Source organism: Siniperca chuatsi, linkage group LG9 (assembly GCF_020085105.1).
Source record: "Siniperca chuatsi isolate FFG_IHB_CAS linkage group LG9, ASM2008510v1, whole genome shotgun sequence".
NCBI lineage: Eukaryota > Metazoa > Chordata > Actinopteri > Centrarchiformes > Sinipercidae > Siniperca > Siniperca chuatsi.
This window is the reverse complement of record NC_058050.1, coordinates 25,579,754-25,602,092: the sequence shown is the minus strand read 5'-3', so window position 1 is coordinate 25,602,092 and position 22,339 is coordinate 25,579,754. Positions and strand designations below refer to the sequence as shown.

The 22,339-nt window shown below is 41.9% G+C and overlaps 1 protein-coding gene across 17 annotated transcripts in view; it reads right to left on the bottom strand.

Annotated features, from left to right (window-relative positions):
* The window catches only part of LOC122881231 (vacuolar protein sorting-associated protein 13B-like), a 332,781-nt gene that overhangs the window by 244,817 nt on the left and 65,625 nt on the right, over window positions 1-22,339 (bottom strand). For all 17 annotated transcript variants that reach the window (XR_006379131.1, XR_006379132.1, XM_044207134.1 and 14 more), the window contains exons 17-18: window positions 16,825-17,009; window positions 451-585 (exon numbers count right to left, since the gene is read on the bottom strand). Coding sequence is in view for 15 of the 17 variants with exons in the window: in XM_044207134.1 (XP_044063069.1) it covers window positions 451-585; window positions 16,825-17,009 (320 nt within the window). In the remaining 2 variants the exon portion in view is untranslated. The remainder of the gene's footprint in view (window positions 1-450; window positions 586-16,824; window positions 17,010-22,339) is intronic.

Sequence of the window (22,339 nt, the reverse complement as noted above, 5' to 3'; positions counted from 1 at the left end):
TGATTATTTATCTCAAAAGTTAAACTCCTTATGTGTACATTATTTTACACATCCCCTATAGATGTTGATTTTGAAATAATAAAATTAATGGCACATGCTTTTTCCCCCCTTGTATTTCTATATTGACAGCTGCAATAGATCTTTTAATCTGCCTGACATCATGTGTACAGTTTGACCTTGTGAACTCTGTGCTATGACACTAGCTCCAATAACATCCTTGCCATCAAAGACATGGCCAGAGCCCAATGACAGCGCCCCAGGAGAAAACAGCAACTGAATCACATAGCTGGAAAGAAATCAACATAAAGATTGAGCGGGAAAAAGAGAGGGAGCGAGACAGAGTCGAGTGTGTAAACTTAAGTTAAAGAAAGTAAAAGAAGAGTCTAGTCGGTCTCACTCTCTCCCTCCTACACAGGCAGTAAAGTTTTAACAGGGCACAGCTGCACACACCTGGGGTCCTGGCGCACACTTTTACAGCTCCCACGGTTCCTGAGGCGCATTTCACCGTTGCACGGCTGCAGAACTTCAGCTCCAGGTTTTGGACCGAGCCCTCAAGAGTCGGTGACGGGCCCGGAGACTTCACACCTAATAAAAAAAAAAAACAAAGTGAAAATGAAGTGCAGTCCGGCAGGTTTAAACACTGCTGCTGTGGCTTCGTTAAACACTTGATTGGCCTTTAATTGTTCTTGACCCCTTTCTTTCCTTCTCTGTCTCTCCCAAGGTTCTGAGAAACCAGGTGCTCTTAAACACAGATATCACCCACACCAGGCGAAGTGTGTTGCGTTTATCCAAGCTCTGGCAGGGATATTAGTGGTGCCCTCTTTTTCCAAGGTTAACTTGTTGTTGTGTCTCTATACAATGATAAATATGTCAAATAAAAAACAAAAACAAACATTTGCATATTATAGTAAGCTGTAAAAGTTTGTTAAAACATAAGGGAACAGTCCCCCAAAGCTACAATCTACACAACACATTTTACTGTAATGTATGACATGCCTTTATTAGCAACTGACGTCTCAGTTTTGCTATAATCTATACCAATCCATAGTAAATTTGTTTTATTTTTATGTGTGTATTCGTCTCTAAGTACAAGATGACAGGATCTGAAAATTTACTAGGGGCACATTTTATTTGTATTCTTTATCCCTCTGGATTTAGAAAGCTTCCTGTGAAAACATTTACAGTATACTGATGAGGTGTTACACTATTCTACAGTAACGTCCCAATATCACAGCCATATTGTTTTAAAAAGGTGCCCAGGAAGGATAGAATAAAACCCCTTAAATTGTCAAGAGCTTGTTCTAAATGTTTTACCCCGCAAAGCTACTAAGTTGAATGGACTGAACATTTTAAGTTAAATAACAGCGACTATTAGGAGTATGAGTAATAGGCTAATATAAAGGAGATATATCATTCCAATACAATATCCAATAAAGTCACGCCGGTATCCAGCTTAGTGTCAACTACAACTCACCTAACACCAGCATTACATCACAGGAGCCTCAAGTGCTCTTCACTCTATGATTACTTCTCTTAATGGCAGCCTAGTGTGGAAGAACCTCCCGTCTGCCATCTTTCCAAAATGAAACTGTTTGCACTGTGGTAAGGAGTGGGGGGGTTACATATTCACCATTATGATATGTCAATGTTATTTCTATGGTGAGAGGCTATTTCAAACACATAACAGGAGGAGGAGGGAGAAATAGCTGGAATGCTAAAAGATACTGTAGAGTTTAGGGTGTTCTGTGCCAAACCGCCTGTTGAGAAAGGAGAGGAGGATCCATCCATCACATGCTACATTCTTCCAGTGAGCTGGAACTGTCCGAGGTAATCACATTAAATTCTTACATCACCTGTTCCAATAAGGCTTTACTTCTCAGAATAATCCCCTCTTACAGCGATAGCACTTCATTTCCTACAAGTGTCCACGGCACTTTTTGAGTTTACAACTCAGTGGGGCTTTTTCTGTCAAATGCTGGCCCAGTGACTCTAATATCAACACGTCAGAAAGGCAGAAGAAACAGCAAAGAGAAACTCAAAAGAAAAATGTTAAATATAAACACAAATACATAAAAGAATAACAAATTATTTATTGCCAACCAGTGAGTGAGAAGGTTTTATATTAATAAGGTACAGATGAACGGTGCTACCAGAGAGGCTATGAAAGCACAACAGGTCATTATTTAGCAACAGTTCCTGAAGCTACCAGAACAAAGCTGGTGTAGACATCTAAAGGCTTTCTTTCATCCACTCACACTATTCTTACTCCACACCTATCTATCAAATTTTTACCTACTTAGGTAATCTAAAATCTGGACTCAAAGATAATTTGGATAGGTTGTTGTACACCAAAAGCACATAGTATTCCTGTTTGCAGTTGTTAATCAACTAATAGTTAAACTACTAAGGTAGTTTTAATGTAAAACAGCAGGCAGTGTGGATGCGGGTGGGATTCAAGTGGACACAAACACACAGCACATTTAACCAAGGGAATTACTGGCAATTGGTAAGATCCCTAACCACTGACTTCCCTCCTCTCCCTCACACAAATTACCCAGCAACCTCTTCACCTACTGTCTGAGAGGCCCTCTATCAGCCCAGATGGAAGATGGGAACGTTAATAACCCTCCCTCCCGCCTGCTACTTAATAGATCTGCAGGCCAAACAGAGTTGCGTGTCTTTGGTTACCTGCTTCTCTATCAGCTTCTTCTGTCTATAGGACAGATGTTCTATATGTGTGGAATTGGTCTATGTGAATTATTTCATCCCAGGACCCAAACAAGCAATCAATATCTTACTCTTGGGGCAGGATTCTAATAACAGAGCTATACAGTATGTTGAATGCATAAATATCAATGTATTTTTTAAGTAACTGGTAACACCCTGGCCTAGCGGAAGCAAATAAACAGAGAAGAGGACTGGACCAAGTATGGAACCTTGGGCGACACCATAGGAGATGGGGGCTGAGGAAGAAAAGGAGTTGCTAATAGAGACATTGAACCAGAGAGCCCTGCCCACTGGTTTAATCGGTGAATAAGAATCGAATGATCTACTGTGGCAAAGGCTGCAGTTAGATCTAGGAGCAAGAGGACGGAACAGGTACCTGAGTCAGCAGCTAGCAGGAGGTCGTTATAATATATATATAATTTTCAATAATGCCGATTCAGTACTTTGAAGAGCTCTGAAACCAGACTGGAATTTTTCAAAAATGCAGTTTTGAGCCAGGTGGGACAACAGTTGGTTAAAAACTACCTTTTCAATGATTTTAGAAAGAAAGGGAAGTTTGGAGATAGGTCTGTAATTATTGAGGACTGAAGGGTCTAGATTCAGTTTTGGCTGGACAACTGCATGTTTGAAAGACTGGGCAACATGTCTGGTTTCCAGGGAGCTATTGATAAGTGAAAGAATGCTGGGGCCAGTGATGCCAATGACTTCATTGAAGACTGTAGTTGGAATAATGTCGAGTGAACAGGTTGAGGTCTTCATAGAAGAGATAATATGATGAAGTTCTGAGATGGATAGGTTAATTACAGATGGAATAATACTAGCTCTGATGTCAAGTATTTTGTCGCTAAAAAAGTTTAAGAAATCCTCACATTTAGAGACTGATGTTTCTAAATTTGAGGATTTGTCAATAATATCAGAAAAGACGTGAGGAGAGACCTAAGTCTAGAGTATTGCCTTTAATATGGGCTGGGCCATTAACAAATTTTTGATGGGAATGCCCCCACAATAACCGGAAACTATTATATGTGTGTGCTAAGTTAACCAGTCAAAACTGAAGCTCAAGGATGGATCGATACCGACTTTAAAACTGGAAGCTGTAGGTTTGCCATTTTTCTGTTGCTTTACTGTTTATTTTGCAGGTTAGCCTGTTGAACATGGCATTACCATGCTGCAGGGCTAATGTGGCTAGCGTCTACTCCCATAGGCTGGGACAATGTTGGACTAATCTTGTAATATTGAGGGACAGTCAAGAAAAATTGTGTGAATGTGAAGCCAATTAAATAACCAGAGTAGTAGGTTGGATGTGGGAAACTGTTTTTTCACGTTGCTTTTTGTGGAACTTCATACTGCACCACTAACGTTAGCTCAGCTGGCTTTGTTGTTAAGACATGCCCCGTGGTACACTGACTATTGTACTTATATAATATACTTTGGGATGTTTGCAAAATAAATGCTGTTAAGATGCCTATTCCTACTCCTTGTCTAACTCTGAGAATGAATCACATTACATTTACTGATTAACCTATATTATGGGGCAGCCTCTCCTCCCAAAACACATGTAGGTCTATACCTCATTTTCATTCCTATTTGGAGCCAATAAACATATCCATTTTTTGGATGATTTCTTAAGATATGTTCCCTTACATTTCCAATAGAGTAAAAAGAGGTAGAATCATGCTTTGAGTGGAGTATCTCTTTTATTTTTGCAATACCGTGATATAACACCATCACCATAATAAAACAAAAAAGATACTGTGATATAAATTTTTGGTCATATCGCCCACCCCTAGTAGAAACCAGGGTACAGAGTTGAGTTTCCATATTGACACACACATACACACATATATTTGGGTTATTTGATGGATATTTGATGATCGGGAACATAGGGGAAGATAGAGGATGACATATGCACTACATAAAGCTAGGCTTCTCTTCCTGGAAACAATACAGCTTACATACATTTGCCATTAAAGGACTGCACCAGACATTTGGCTATATTATTGAGTGTGTCTCAGTGAACCTGAAAACACAACCCATCTACCCTAAAAGAACAGAATGTTGTAGAGAATGGATATCCAGACTGAGTGACCATTTGGCTTTTTTCAAAACAGTACTGATGGAAAAGTGATTGCAACAGTGATGAGTTTCCACACAGACTGACTGTCACCTTGAATACTTCATTGTTTCTGGAAAAGATGGAGATGTTAAAAGAGCAAGTCAATCTGGAACATGACAGAGGCCATTCCCTCTACTCTATTTGCTCTTTGATGAATGGCAATAGGGGTATCACTATAACATATCCCCCTTTTGCCCACGTAGATGTCCTAAAGGGCACGGTGCACCTGCTGGGGTGGTGGTTGTTGCGTGGGGGGGCTCTGGACAATGTTTTGTCCAGCTGTTAGACTATAAAAAAAGTGGGGTACACAGGAAGAGGAAAAACACCAGGGTTGGTAGTTTGTCGACCTAACGGTGGTATTCAGTTTAGTTAGCATGTGTATTAGAGCCAGACGTGTGTGTTTGTGTGTTTCTGTATGTGATTGAGTGACTGAGTGAGTGAATGTGTGTGGTGCTTTAAGCAAGGGCAGGTGCAAGAATACATAAACACACAGCTAGGGGCCAGAGGCTACATCACTCCATCAAACACTGTGAGGGCAACCATGGGCAGCTGGATTTGCCATCCTGAACACTAAGGAGAGTGTAGAAAATACGAAGGGAAGGAGAGACGGATGGTCAGTAAAGAAATACTAAGGTATAGAGAGAAAAAGAAAGAAAGGATGGATAAAAAAGAGAAAGCACACACTAATGGGGCAGTATGGGATGTGGGGGCTTTCTGCATACCTCAATAGTTGGCATGCACATGTCTCAGTATGTCTGTGTGTGCAGGACATCTGCAGACTTGAAAGCCATGTTTTACACATTCCAACATGTCCTGCTCTCACTGCTTTGAGGAATGATATGGGAATTTGGGATTGTCTATCTATAATGCTAGACCAGGCAAATGTCCATTTTAAAACAAGAAGCACAGTGTTTGTATTAGCCTACATTCACAAAACGCTTGTGATAATACCAGAGAAATACTGAGCAATTCTCATTTCTAATGCTATGGAAATGTTTTTTAGCGAATAAGCTAAAATAATGGAATGAGAAGGAGATACAGCACATAAAGACAGTGACTTGTGCTAAAACAGCAATTAAAGCTGTGTTTCGATTCAAGTTATTACACCTCCTCTCCACACAGTCACATTATAGTCATGAGTGAAGAGTTCCACTACGTTTCAGAAAATCAGCCTGTGGCACGTATAAATGCATTAGCGATCAGTTTTATATTTTATGACGATCAGCTAACAAGAGGATGTACACTATCGCCAAACCCGAATGGGCAGGTAGACAGACAAAGACAGACAGAGAAGGAAAGAGAACCTACAGTACTAAAAGCTCAAAGTCTGGCAATGGGCCCATGGCAGCTAGCGGGGCTGACAGAAAAAGAGGTAGACATAGACAAGTTGGGTAGACCAAAAGCAGCCAGCTGAGCCATTAAGTGCTGATGCAGAAACAATAACTGTCTCTCCTAAGTCAGGAGGGGCTGAAGTAGAAGCAGTAAGTAGGAGCAGGAGGTCTGCTGGCCCCTTGCCAAGTACTGACACGCAGCAAAAATACAGACACATGCAGAGCGAGTGGGACAGGATAACAGACAAGGTGAACCAGCAATGGTTTGTGCTGCAGTTAAAGCAGAGAAGAGAGCAGCTTTGGCAGTGGACAAACACTGTCTGCAGGGGAGACTCATCACTCTTAACAAAATCTCATTTCTATACTACCAGAGAATTATTCTTAAGATAGTAGAGACTTTTAAAGAATCATAAAGGTAACTTTAGGATTGCATTAAATGTTTAAAATCAGACACTTGAAGAGAGTTTGTGACATTCTCATAGAAAATCTTGCTACTTTCTACCATCAACTGACAAAAACAGTAAATCAGCCTACAGTCAATAAATGAAAGCTGTTATAGTAAATTTGATATCCTTACATTTGGCGCGGCTTATGACATTTGCAGGACCTTGCACATAGAAAGAGGTAAATTTTACATTTCAGGTAGCAGCAACAGCAAATGTTTGTACATAAATGGAACGGGAACTGGGCAGTTTACATGAGCAGGAATAGTTACCATTTCTAAATAACCACACAAATACACACATGCAGCCCCACTGCCAGGGGTTCCATCAACAGTCAATTCTTCTACAACTACATATACAGAGGCAAGATTTTTAACTAAAAAACCCTCACAATGCAATTGGGTGGACAGACAGAAAACAGAGTAGAGGCAAGTAAACAAGTGTCTACACACACAGAAATGCTTCTCCCTATGAGGCAGCCCAGACAAGCTGCTTCGAGCACACTGAGTAGAGGTTAGAGTGGTAAGGTATGCAAGTGGTACTCGCTGCCTATAAGGGTCGTGGTATAAAGACAGTGATAGGGTGTAAGTGCTGGTGGTAGCGGAGGCTGGGGGTCTAATTTCCATGATTACCATCCCCTCCAGGTGCAGCCTGCCTTTCCGTCTGCCCACTAAAGCAGTGACACATGTTCTCCGCACATTGAAACCATGGTTCTCTCTGCCACCGAATTACCACAATTAAGGAGTCTTCATGCGGAAGCAATTTGGCCAACACTAATGGGCCTAGGCAGTGGGGTGGGGAGAAGCACAGCAAAACTGAAAGAGTTATAGAACAAGTGAGAAAGATGAGAGAGAGAGAGAGTAAGAGAAAAGGGGAGAGACAGATGTGTGAAGAGTGATAGAGAAACATGTGCTGTGACATCGAGGATTCCCGCATTGCCACTTGTAAGGAGATGATTAGGCGGTGGTGAGATAGGCCATTAAAACACAGTTCTGGATGAGAGGGCCTGCCTCTCAATCTCCCATATCCCCAGCCTAATGCTGCCCTGACAAATTTGGTTAGCACAAGAAACAGGGGCATTCTGGCTTTGAAGCAGCAGCCAGGATGGAATGCCAGTGTGGTTCCACCATGAGAGAGATGCTCGAAACTACAGACCGCAGCTAATGACGCTAAACCAGCCCCTCCGTCACTGAAATGTAACTCTGGATTACTGCTCTCTCTCTCTCTGACTCTCAAGATCTCTGTGACTCTATAACTCAGGCTTGCTCTTTTTCTCAGGCTTTCTCCCCATCTCTCCTCTTCCTTTATGGAAGAGAATTAAAGAGAAACCAAGCAGAGAGTTCTTGTTTATCAATAATCCACTGAGATCAATATTTATGTCTCAGCTTTGCAGAGGCTGACTGTGTCTGTGTGTGGTGGTAGCCAAGACGTGACTGGGGTTTTGGTGCTGCTGAGGCACTTCAATGGGAGTTACAGTGGAAATTTATGGCCTTGTGACGTGGAGCTATGTGCTCAGTCGGCACTAGTCACTACCCTTAGATGGGACGGTTGGCTCACAGCAGGGAGCCAGCTCTGTAGACACTACCAGATGACATAAATACAAACAGATTTATTTGGGGCTGTCATTGATTCAGGGCTTAGTAACATTCAGAGCAGTCTGCTGTGGGTGCTTTAAAGCCATTCTACTTACAGTGCATTTTGTTTTATGTCTCAGTGATGCGCTTTGCTTTGTGTGTATGTGAAGTTTTTAAACATCTTAGACAGTTATACAGCTACTTAATTACTTATCAAATTAACACTTCTTTTACTTTATTATTATTGCATTGCTGTATGTAATGTATATTTTATGATACTTATTCTTCACACTATTATTTACTTTTGGATGAAAGTAAAATCTTGTGTTGAATCGGTCTCTCCTTTAATGGCTGTAATGTTTCAGTGATGCTTCTGATGCTTTCCTGATACCGCAACAGTTACTTTATTCATCTATCAGTGACTAATATACGGTATCTGTAAATGCAGAGCCTTCATTATAATATACAATACAACAATATATACCTTACAATAACAGTACTCTGCACACCTTGACATGTCTTCCTAGGTCTGTTAAACACATTATCTATTGATGACACATTGTAGAGGTCTACAAGTCTTTACCACGGTAACATTTCATAAACCACGGTGGCAGGGGGTTTTCATATCATGTTTCAATCCACAGGGGAGAGTCGGGAGTCGAGTGTTCCAGCTCTAAATGACAAAAGCTTAAATCTAAACTCTGCTCTACCCAAGCTTGGCTAGCTAACTTAACTGCCCTACTCAACAACCAACGACCAGCCAGGATTCTAAAAAGCATGATAGATCTTTGAGATCAGCAACCAATTTAAGTGCTATACTGTGCCAATGGTATATTGGATTTAGTGGTAAGTGGAAAGATGTCTCTGAGAAACCATCAATGATTCATATCAGAGAGCAAAAATAAAAAGTTGGATGTGAAACTCAGGCTTCCAGATCCTGTACTAGGATCATCCATGTCCTCCAACATGCCTGGAATCACATCTTATTTCCCATGACAGAAAAGTGGGCTACTATTCAAACAAACAGGGGAGAGAAAATCCTTGGCGCACTCTCGGTTGACTTCTGATTTCTTTTAAATATCATCTTTCGCCAGAAGCCAGCGGACGGTGTGAGGAAAAGGGGAATGATGAATGGAGAATCTTGGTGAGAAATGACAAGCCTGATGTCCCCTGATGAGTGCCTGAAGTCACCAACCACGAGGGGGAGGTGAGTGTGTGTGTATATGTTTTTTATGTGTGTGTGCATGTGCTAAGCTATTGTTTGGTGAAAGTTGGTTTAAGATGTTTTTTGATGGAGAAGCAGACTTCAGGCACTTTATGTTCCTCTCATCACAACAAACTTGTGTTTTGCATTGACTCCACTGGCTTCTCTCATTAGCTCTGGCGTGAAGTGAGCGACAGAGAAAGAGCAGAGGGCTTCAGGAAGACAAAAGAAAAAGGAAGGCCTGAGTCTGGATTGACTTAAAACATCATCACAATCTGCCAGGAGTGGAGCGAGGGCCGTCTGTAGCTCATTGAAGTTTTCATTGACAAGAACCGTCTCAAGTTCCATCCAAGATTTATTTATCGGTTCTCTGATGCTGACACAACGTGTTTTTAATGTCAGAAATAAGGTTGCGTATGGATGAAAAAGCTCTCTTTCTTTCCTTTCCCTCCTGCTTTCTTCCTGTCCTGATGTCAATCCGTGAAGCGGACAAGTAGACAGGCAGAAATTTCTCTCAAACCAATAAGTTACCTCTTCAAAGAAGTATGGATACTTGAGTGAGGGGCCAGGCCACGTTGAAACAGACATCTCAGGGTTTTCATTAAGCTTCCCATCTCTTTACTGACATTTGTGACAACCACAGACCATGAAAAAAAGGCTCTTTCCTTCTTTCACTTTCATTGTGGAACAATGAAAAAGAGCTATCAAAATAATCTCCATGAGCTAAGTGTATGGGCCCATTATGTGACTGTGCAAAGCTGCATGTTCCTCTGGCTTGTCTTGATTAATAGATGGTAGACATTAAGGTTGTGAGTAAGAAGACCATGTCAGCCAAAATCTGCACAGGAAAACAGTGGAAAACCGAGTGGCGAGCAACCCCCCCTGTTCAGTCTCATAGGACAGGACTATGCTATCAACAGCTGCATTATGGGTGAACGAGAGAGAAACACAGGGGAGGGTGAAAAGGAGGGAGAAAAGATAGACGGGTACATTCTGGGACCAGACAACATTAAATGCACAGCATACCAGGGATTAGTTTACGAAGGTGACAGAGTGAAATGAAAATGGACACTTTTTCCCCTCCAATAACACAGAGCTATTACCGACGCTTATTATGCCGCAGCGTCACAGGGGGATTTGCGTCAGACCCATGCTCCTGAAGGCAGTTAGATCACAGGGATGTGAACTGCTGGCCATGACAGGAGCAGCCTTTTTTATGCAGTGCAAAAATGCGTAAAACTGTTGACATGGTCTTCTAAGAGATTGCATTTGTTTCCAAGCAAAGGGAAATATCAGTGAGAAGAAAAGTATAAATAAGTCACCCTGACGTAACCTTGAATAGTCTTGAGTCGTTTTTCCACTCTTTTCTTTATTTTTCTCCCAACCACCCCATCCCCCACTGTATGTGTAGGGGGAACTTGTAAAAACAAAAGACTTGCTTTAATAATGATACTGTTATGAGTGAGAGCACAAGTCCTGGACTATTATTATCAACATGCTTCTAGTCGCTATGCAGTAAGAGCATAGGCTCGCTGTATCCAAACATTCTTGCCATCATTTGCCTTAAATGGGATCGTATGCTGTGGGTTCAGGAGTACATATAGGATTTGCTAAAGATGGTGGTGGGCATGCATCTATGCATAACGTCTCTTTACGTGTGTGTGTGTGTGTCTAACCTGACACTCAATTAGGTGCAAAAGCTGGGTTTAATAAAGAGAACCAATGGCCAGTTGTGTTTCTGGGCACTGAGGTCCACCCCACACTCTCAATCTCTTTTATTTCCTTCTTTCTGTCACTTTTCCCTTCAACCTTTATTTTCCTTCTCTCTTTCATTTTTCATTCTGCTCATTATATCGTTCACTCTCTCTCCTCCTCTTCCTCTGTTCTTTCCCCCTATATCTGTCATGCTAAAGTTATGTCACAGCTCGTATATCACCCAGCAATCATCTAGAGCACGTCTGGTGACCACCACCAACCAACTTCTACCAGACCCCCCTCCTCCTGTCCTAGTCCAGACCACCACAGAGTTCTGTGGCCAGAAAACCAGCTGTGGTAGCTGCATTAAAGCGAAATCCATCACTGGTGGAAATGTCAATTTTATGCTGATTTAAACAACCTCGATCTTTTGTCTTTCAAATGCAGCCTTTCGCAAGACACTAAAACAGGGAAGCAAGTGCAAGGACCAAAATTATGCTCAAGCCTTTCTACTCTGCCGGGCGAGCGTTTAGATTGAAGAGTGCTCACCTAAGTTTCTGCTCCACTTACTTTTGTCAACTTGGTTAAAGATGCTGCACTGGTCCCAGAATGGTTAATTTAGGGAGGACTACGGTCAGGAAAAGTCTATTAATATGAAAAGGCCAGGCTCAGCTCAAATGAATTTTTAAACTAATTAAGAAACTAAAACCGATTTTCCTCAAGACCATTTCGGTTCATTGTGTAGTCCTTCTGGTGGACGTCAGTGACCTAAAAAAGTTAAATATTGCTCAGCTACAACTCACTACCAGGCAAATAACACAAGCAGGAAAAAACAGGCTAGGAAGCATTTCTACCACTGGCTTTATTTAAAACGAAAGGGCAGGCAAAATCATCCATCTTTTATAATGAACTGTCTAAAGTTACTCTAAGTCTGGAGCATCCTGGCCTCTCTGTGTGTCATCTGGAGGGTTTACTGCCATGTCACGGATGCAAGGACGCAACAAAGACTTCTAATTTCTGTTTAATCAGTGAGACAATGAGTGGAAACACAAAAAGCACACACACAGGCATGCATGCAAGCAGGCGAATGCACATGCACACACAAACACATGTAGGCAGTCTTATTCTCACAATCACATAATAATAATATAGGCAATATTTACAATACATAGCCAAGAGATCACTGGGTCATATTCCCCCAGCCAGAGCTGTATATCTGCTATAAATACATCCGTTGAAATTGAAAGACTCAGGTGCTTTGGGGACGTAAGCACATGAATCAAAATCCAATAAAGCTATCATCAACAGGGAAAAGATGAAGAGTACAATAAAGAAACATACAGATTCTGTACTCATGGCAATGTACAGACTAAGGATATGATTTGAACAAAACGAAACAAAAAACAAAAGTCACTGGGACAACTTTTTTTAAATTTGACTGTTAACATTTATTTAAACACTGAGTGAGATTAAACTACAGGGGGTAATTAACTTTGAAAATATGAAACACTGAGTAAGAGCTATGACTGTACACCAGCCATTGAGACAGCCATTTATTAACACTGGTGTGAATAAATACCCCCTGCATTTCTTTTGTATTGTGTTGTACATACTGTGTGTTAAACAGCTGCTTTTATTTTCAAATGTCATTATCAAAGGCACATATATGCATAGTTTGGCATGTTTTGGAGATATGGCATGTTTTCTACAAGATTCTGGGATAATGTAATGTGTAACAGAAACCAAACAGAGGCAATGCAAAATACTGACTTTTCAGCCATTGAATATCCAAATATTTGCTGAGACAATTCACTGAAGAGTGAACAATAAGAAAATGAATAGAGATTACACTTTCCCTGAATTAAAATTAGGCATACACTCGCCACACTCTTATGCACAACATACTGTACGCTCACACACAAATGCATGCAGACTCTAGTAGTGTGTGGGAGGTCACTGTGGTCAGTGTGTCGCCGAATCTGAGGTTAGCAGTGGCTAGAAGCAGTGGTAGGCAGAAATTACTGGCTCCTCTCTACTACTATTACTGCTACTGCTACCACTATGGCTGCTACTGCAAACCACGAAATCATCCTGGGAGTATAAACAAAGAGAATGTGTAAGACAGGCTGGCGTGCTGACAATCAGAGAAGAGGAGAGAGAAAAAAATACAGGATTGGAGAAAGAAAAATGAGATGGCGTGAGACAATGAATTCAGCAACAAAATGAGATCAGAGTGACAAATGAAAAAGACAGAAGAAAGGGGGAGAAAATAAAAGTTGGCAGCATGGAACTGTACAGAAAAGATGGAAAGAAAGGACAACAGTAAAAGTAAAAAAAACCAAAGTGAAAGATTAGGAAAAAAGACAGCAAAAAAGCAAGTAAGAAGAGTAGTTTTTGTTAAAGTAAAAATGGGAGTAACGAAGAAGGGAATGCAGCAGGGCAGAGCTGAAAAAAAAAACACAGAGTTGTTGTTACCCTCACTGGGCAGCTGACAAGGCTGAGGGTTAGGGGGCACATACTGTAAGAATGCATGCGCTAACGTGTGCACAAACACACACACACCTCCCTATGGACCACCTCTCCATTTTCACCAGACAACCAGACTAGTATGACACACTGTTTTGCAGCTCTCACCAATAAAATATAACACTAGTGTGAGCTTTAGTGGAATGCAAAAGGAGAATGCTGGAATAAAGTGTCACCACAGAAAATTCTGCTGTCTGTCTGAGCCAATCTCACTACAGCAGCGCTGGAAATCAACACTGTCCTGCAGACAGTTGTGTGACAACCCAAGCTGTCATGAAACAGGCAGTGACTGACAACTTTTGATTCTCAAGGAATATAAGATTTTACGGTTTGTTTTCTGATTTCACTCAATCGTCTCTGGGCTTGCAGACCAAACACAGCTAGACTGCATATGCTGCTTGCTGGGTTACTGTTGTAAGTTGCCACTGAGCAACACAGTAACCCCAAGTCTTACAAGTCCAAGCGGCTATTTTCCAGTCAGCTGCAATGATTTTAAGTCTGTGCCTATTGCTTTAATCTGAGTCCACCAATTATTTTGAAGAACATTTTACAGTCTGTCAGTACCTTGAGATTAAAACTGAAGCTTTGTTGAGTTTTCCCCCTTGCTGAATTGTGGAATTTCCTTTGGACAGGGAATGAAATCTCGTACCCAAATGGCTCCCCCGCAAAGGACACTGACCATCTGCGTTATCAGCTAGACCTCGATATGAAACACCTTCCACTATTGAAAAATCCTTTAACATCAAAAGGATAGAAGGGAGGAGAAATTCCTAAAGGAATGAAAAAAAGAACATATTTAAAGTGAACAGCTTTTGTTTGCCATGTTCAGTGTGTGTGTGTGTGTGAGCTCTGCCCTGGCAATGGCCTGATGACTGCTGGCTGGTGACACAAGAACGAATGGACAAACACAAGACTTAAATCTGGATACAGGTTCTGAATCATGTGAGTGTTATAACGGACCCATGCTTTTAACACAAACCGTTGCAGCCAGTCAGCCGGCAAGTCAGACTAACGGAAAAATGCAGCCACTGCATTGTAAACACTTTTACCGCACAGAGGGCCAAATAAGTGGCACTATGTCAGCAGTTTAACAGCATAATTCCCATATTTGTCATTAGATAGGTTTAAAGAATGTAAAACAAAGAGCACTGCCTCAAGTGAGCCTTTCATCCAGAGTTATGATAGTAACTAGTCTTTGTAGAAAACACACTTAGTTAAGGAAACAACTCAGAGCGAAGCAGAGCAGAGAGGAGAGGGGGAAGGCAAGTAGCCAGCACAGAACAGTCGGCAAGGTCCCATCATGATTTTACAGTGTAGACACAACCACAGTGCCCACAGGAACCAAAACCATTCAGCAAGGTTGCACTGGGTGTGCAGGGAGATGCACTACAGCAAACTTAGTCCACAACACTTTACGCTGCTAACTTTACTCACTCCTCTTCTCTTCTTGCATCTCCTCATTTTCCATTTCTCCTCCACACTTAAACTGTCACACCAAAGACTGAGAGGGATTGGGACAGCTAACATCTTCCTTAAGGCCTATGAGTGTCACCACAATTTCAAAAGCAGATACAGTACTAGACATCTTTGGTTATATCATTGGAATTATTGCTGAGTTTTTTCCCCCACAAAACATATACTTACACAACACATCACCTATTCCCCTTCACTCTCTTGCCTTCTAAACCCAAACTCTTTTCCCCACTGCTCTTTTTCTAACCTGCCAGCACACGGACCAGATGTGCAAATCTTTCTCCATGTTGCTCAAGCCCTGTTCCAAGAGAAAGGCAGAGTGAGGGGAGAGGAATATTTGACTTCACTCCACGGGAGACCAGTTTCATAAATGTTGGCGGCTACACAACGGTGAAAAAGGTAGCTTGGCTGGCTTGGCCGAGGGAGAATGTTGACGGCATACCAAACAACATGATCCTAATGAGTTGGAAAATCCCTGGCCCTCCAGAGGACTGTCCAGATGCTACCGTCATGAGAAACGCTACTGTTTTATTGAATTCAGGCTCCCCTCCCTTTCTTTAACAAGGGGCAAAATTTATTATTTGACCATTAAGGCATCCTAGGCGACATGAAGCGTAAAACCGTTTCAGAGTTAATTTGCCCTGGGCTGCCAGTCTAGTACCCCACACTGGGCACAAGACAAGTTTATCTGCCAAAGTGTCTCGCGTGAACATATATATTTGGAGACCTAAAGTTTTGGATATGTGCTTGCACCCTTGATATAGGGTCTGCAGCGAATTTGCCCATAGCTCACTAGCAACTATCAAGTTGACTTGTTTTGGGCGAATGATGTGCTGAGAACTGAGAAATAACTTAAACTGTTCATAAGAGAGTCAAATCACTTTAAGCTCAAGCCAGTTCCATATATCTCTCTTGACAATTTACTGGTACTGCGAAACAAGCTTTATTTTATGAAGAGCTAAACAAACAAAGGACAGTAAATGTACTTTATGAGAAAATGGAGATTTTAATAAATCAACTACAATGATGAAATCATTAACATCTAATACAATAGTCTAAAAGAGACCAGATGAGCAAAGTGATGTAGTTTGCTCTTCATTCTATGAACTATTCGTGGTTGAAATACAAAATGAGCTGAAGGACGCATTAATCTTCTGTGTGGGTATTTTTTCATATTGCCAAGTGACTGAGTTGCCATTGCAGAATTATAATTGCTACCCTACAATAACAACGGCATTATAAAAACTGAAAAAACACAAAGAACCTTTTGCCATGCTAAGCAATTACAAACATATGCGCTAGAAAAACAGCCTTTGCTCCTATATGATAAACCCGCTCCTTTTCTCTTCACACACCTAATCACTTGTCTGTTGGATGGAAATCCAATGTACAACCAAACAGCATGGAGACAGTGGAAAGGTCATTTCACTTCCACATGCATACAGACACACACACACACACACACACACACACACATATATATAAGATATGGGGTAAGTGAATGAGTCACGCTCACTCTCCTGTCTCACTATTGTTTGGGTTTGTTTTAAAACAGCTCTTCCACCATGACTGTTCTGCTGTAACTGCTCAGAGATCAGCAGAAAACGACTTAGATTATTACCTTGGTCAGCTATCAGAGATATGAAACTGGATTATCGTGTACAAGGGATTTGCTGTGAAAGAACAGACAAGCTCAGTTAACATCATATAGTCTATTGTAGAGCATGTTGTTTACCTGGAGCTTTGTACACCTCATTGAGCAGACTTTCGTTGAGTGTCAATGGGGCTCCGTTAACCATGCTGTGGGTCCAGCTTTGACAGATCGCTTGAAGCAAAAGTGTCTGGGCCCGTGTGGCCTGTACAGTGAAGTGGGGAAGCTCAAAAATACACTCTGTGGTGGGGACTGAAGACCTTTTGCTCCTGCAAGAGACAGACATGAGACAAAGAAAGACAGGGTTAGATAAAGGATAGTACATGGGGGAAAAAGGAGACACAGAGAGAGTCAGGATATAGTGACAATAATAAATGAAAGAATGGAGAGTCGCACATAACCGCCAACATACACTTAATGAAATAGACACTGGTGGAAACAAATGGTTCATGACTTCCACGAATCCATCAATATCACATCGCAATATAAAACAGCTCATTGATAGCACAAGTGGCCAAATAGGTAGAACTACATTCCAACAGCAAATTGAAGAAGTACCAAGTGCAAGCCAAGCTTTCCTTAGTTACTTGGCAGGTAAGTGTAGTTTGCCTCTTTGCCACCGACCCTTCTCTCCCCTCCGTCAAAACTGTGATGATGATTTATGTGAAGAGATGTACAGCCCAGAAACCTGACCCTGAAAAGAATCTTTACGCATTTAACATTTCATCTGTCTCCAAGAGTGTGGAGGGAGAGTGTTTGTGTGAGTGTGTGTGTATGACAAGCTGATGAGTTGAGCGTTCAGGGGGATGAGGTAACAGCACAGTCGGATGGAGTCCTCCAGGCCCCTGTCCATCAGAACCGCAGTGGACCATGCTCTCATTTATCATTTGATACACACACACACACACACACACCTCACTTTTTTCATTTGTTCTTCAATTCCTCCTTTCTAGTATTTGCCTCACTGTCTCCCCTATTCACTCTGTAATCGCTCATTCATATCCAAACACATTCAAATGCACTTCTCGCACATCTCCGATACCACACACACACAAACATCTTGACACACATACACTGCCCTTCAAATCCCTGTATCATGTATCTGAGCTCTTTTTCTATCCAGGCTGTGAAGTCATGGCTCCTCAGTTCTTAAGATCCCATCCATGACATCAGCAACAGCATAAGGAGGGATTCCCCAACACACACACCAACCAAGGCATGGTATTATACACTGCGCTGAGAGTGATGGAGCAGTTTTCATCGTCACAACTACTGATCTCCATCCGTCACATCTCTCTCTCTCCCCTTATCCCTCCCTCCCTCTCCATCCCTAGGATCCTCCGTTCACTGGAAAAACACCCAGGGAGCCTGAACTAAACACTGCAAAACAAGCCTGTTCGGTTCCATTCCTGTTTTCCTCTCTTCTGTTCTGAGAGATCCTTCAGTTGGGTTTTTGAGGACTGGCAGTGCCCCCTGCCTAGATACACATCTACTTTGTGCGTGTGTGTGTGTACGCACATATGCTCGATTGACTACATACTGTAATGGAAGCAAAGAGGCACTGCCCTCTGAGCGGCACTTTCGGTGAAAATAGAACTGTGACTAATTCCAGGGATGGCTGCGGTGTGTCAGGAACGAGCATCACAGCTCATTTAATCACACATCCATTTTGGTCTGGTCCCAGTTCAGAGTGTGGGATATGTCACGAGGTCTCTCCCTCCGCTCAGCAGCTCTGCAATCGTTTAGCTCCTCTGCTTCCCTCCCTCTCCTTCTCTCTGTCTCTTTATCTTTCCCTTTATTCTGCTCCTGGGTGGTTCGGCAGGGTGACATGAGCTGTTAGCTGCACACAGGCAGGCCCAGAGTTCTTAACTGCCTGCTGTCTCAGGGGGGACTACTATGAGACAGAAAGCGAGAAAGAGTTTGATAAAGCGAGATGTAAGAGTACAGGAAAAACAAAGGCAGTAAGAGAGAGAAACTCCAAACCTGACAGGGTCAATGAGTTCACTGTGACAGCGCACATATACATTCTGAATTCCCTGGCAACATATGGTGCATTTGGCACCACGATGAACCATGCAATGTCATGCTTCTCTACTATTAGAAATCACTACTGTTGCATGCCATACAGCAAGACATCAATCAAACAGATTTTCATGTGTGTTTTTGTGTGTTCAAATGCTTTCATGCCTGTGTGTGTGTACACGTAGCTAGATATTGCTGCTGAACAAAAGAAAGTGAAGGGGACCGAGAAACAACATGTCCCCACATGCAGAGCAAATGTGCCTGCAAAGCCACTTCAATGGGCGGACTGGCAAGGGATGAAAGTTTGTTGGCTTATTCGAGTGTTTATAGCGTTTCAGGGGAGCTGTCATGTGCATGTGGTCGTCTAAAACTTTAATTATGCACCTGTTTTTATTATATTATGCCCAATTCTTTGCGAACAGCAACTTGGATCTTGGAGCTAAATGAGAAGCAGAAACTCTCATTAGGGTTTTTTGGGAATGCTGGATGTGAGGACAGCCAGACACTCGTCGGATTTCATTAAGTAGCTGGCACAGTTAGTGTTTCTTGCTGCAACATGGTAAACAGCTTTTTGGCAGGCAGCTCTTTCACTGTTACCAACTGCCTTGAGGGAAACAAAAGTGTCCAAAAGGTAAAAATAGCAGTGCTAATACCTGCAGCATGAACAACAGTAACAAATGACTACACTAAAACATATCTTAGAACGTGAAACACATCTGTATGGGGCAACTAACAAAATTCAATTTACCGCTACAGAGCAGAATCCATATTAGAAATGGAGTCTGTAGCCTGGGGAGCAAAACTCATTAAAGCATACTTCTCTTATAATGTGGAGACCCACCAGAAGTGGGCCCACAACCCATTTTGGATCCTGACTCATAATTTAAGAAATCAGGTCCTTGGCTTCAACTTCCTCATTGAATTGGCTGTCTCTGACCTCACAGTAGTCCTTTAAGTCAATAACCTTTTTATTAAAACACAGAGGCCACCAGGAATATGTTAAAAGGAAATCAAAATTAGTCAGGAGCTATGAAAAATTAGGTGTTTCAATTTCAACCAATGAAATATGCTTTCCTCTGGTGTATTTCATCAACATTAGGCCTCATTTCCCGACCTGTCCCCTGTTGGTGCTGTGACTGAGTGACGAAGAACTAGACCGGGGCTAGGACAGGCCAGTTGGCGGAATTGCTGACTGCTTGGCTAGGTAACTGGCTGACTGGCTGGCACAAAGTCTTTCTGTCCAGTGTCCCTGTCAAAATCAGGCAAAACAGGGCATGGTGTTATGCAGGGGGCGTGAGTCAGAGTCATGAATACCATACCAGCTGTGGTGCTCTTTGCCTAGACTGTTTCCCCTGTGTACATGCTCAAATGTGGACATAAAGCAGAGACAGCAAATTATTTTTAGTCATTAAAATGAATGAATGAAATGTAAAAGTGAGTAGACTTAACAGAGCACCCTCACAAAATATTTTTTGTTAGCTCCAAACATGGCTCAGAGCCATCTAGTGATATGTTACACCATTATTAGCATAAGGTATCACTACTTAAGCCTAACCTTACATTTTAACAGCCTCTGGGTAACCCCATGTCTGCACCAAACCCTTTTCACATCATAATAACTGAGATACATTCGAACCATTGATTCTGAGGCTAATCAGCTTCCTGGTCTTGTCTGACTGTGGTCACGACTATATTTAGACAAATACAGCTGGGGCTCTAGCTAACAGGCTGTGATTGCTGCTTTGCAGAGGCCACACACAAGCCCATAAATGCACATAGACACACTCAGACACACAACCACAAAAATGCATATACCTGTACAGACACAAATAAATTAATGTTTGCCAATATGCACATATAATTACATGCCAACACATATGCTGTCACATAAGCACACATGTATACACACCTGTACGTACATATGTACAAACCAGGTTGGTCAGCCAGAGCACGATCAGCAGCAGTAATGAGGCCACAGCTGACAATGGGCCTGCTGCTCTAACAACCTGTAACTGGAACAATTATAAAACTAACTGCCAACACTAAATTCAGAAAGTCTGTGTGTACGTAGATGTGTCCGTGCATATGTGCAAACTCTGCTAAAAATCTATAATAGTGACATGATGCATGTTCTGCAAACTGAGCAAAAAAGGAGAAGAGAAAAATATAATCAAACCATGCATAAAACACAAACAAGAATGAGGGGGAAACAGCAAGCATAGGCAAGAGAAGGATAGAGACCGCAAACTTACAGGTCATATGTTATTCTCAAGGTAAAATAATACCTAACATGGGGAGTCTCATTAAAAAACCCATTTGGAAAAGTTCCAGTACAAACTCAGGAATAGCAGAACTGGTAGGTTGTTGCTTTGTACTTTTACAGACAAAAATAAATGTAGCCTAATTAAAGACGGCTGGTTGGGGTATGTGTCTGTGTGTATATACAATTAGGTGAGTGTGTGTTGCGTACATGTAGATGTCCAGTAATGTGTTGAAATCTGGATATGTTGGCATTAGTGCAGATGTTCTGACAGAGGACACTACTGAGAAAGCAAGCGTAAGGCAAACTATAATGCCTGAACTGCAGGGACAAATGTGGTCAGCAAATTCTTTTTTCTAAGATCAGCATCTTGCCGTGATTGAAGGAATATCGCCAAGAGCAGCTGGTCCTAATGGTTTACACAGTGTCCCAGAATACAAGCTTGGAACCTGCGCACAGTTTCCAGAATGTTCATTTTTGTTATTACTCATATCCTGTACAGTACCAAAAATCAGTTCCCTCACTCTTTCCAAAATACAGTGACACTGACAGCTGTGGGGGCTGGGAGGTCGGCAAGAGATGTGGAGCAAAGTGTCTGGTCCGTCAATGGACCACAGAGGGAGGCCCACTCACACTAACACACGTTCCCTGACACAGGTGGATTTCGTCTGTAATGGGAGCTAAATGGGAAATTCCACATGAACTGGAACATGATACTGCAATAAACTGTTAAAAGTTAGTGGAAGTACTCAAAAAGATAATGTAGACTAGATTCAAGGCAGTAAAACAAACAAAAAGTCAACAAGGTAGTCAATCAATTTTGACTAGCCTCACAATGTGCTACTTTCTCTTGACTTAAACTTATCTGAGTCCACAGCAACGGCAGCGTTATCCATTATGGGCTGACATATTTGTCTGATAGATACAACAGATAGCCACCGTCTTGGGACCAGTGATAAGTTATCTGAAGTTTCTACAAATCATTCACTGTCACCTTAATTAACCAATACAAACATTCCCCAACTCCAACAGTTAACAAAATCCTCTACTGCTATTGTTTCCCGATATTTAGGGGGAGGGAATCAGACTGAAAATGGAGAGGAGGGAAGACTGACAGCTTATACCTTTAGTCTTTTTTTTCTCTTTGTGGCGCAGATTGATTTGAAGTTTTGCAGGTTTCCCCATCTTTCCAAGTCAAGGTCACTGACCCCTCTTGAAAATAACCAGAGTGAGTTATGGGCTGCTCTCAAGTCTCCTCTTTTATCTACAAAAGACTCACTACAGTGTCTTGCAAAGTCTCCAAATGAACATTATAAA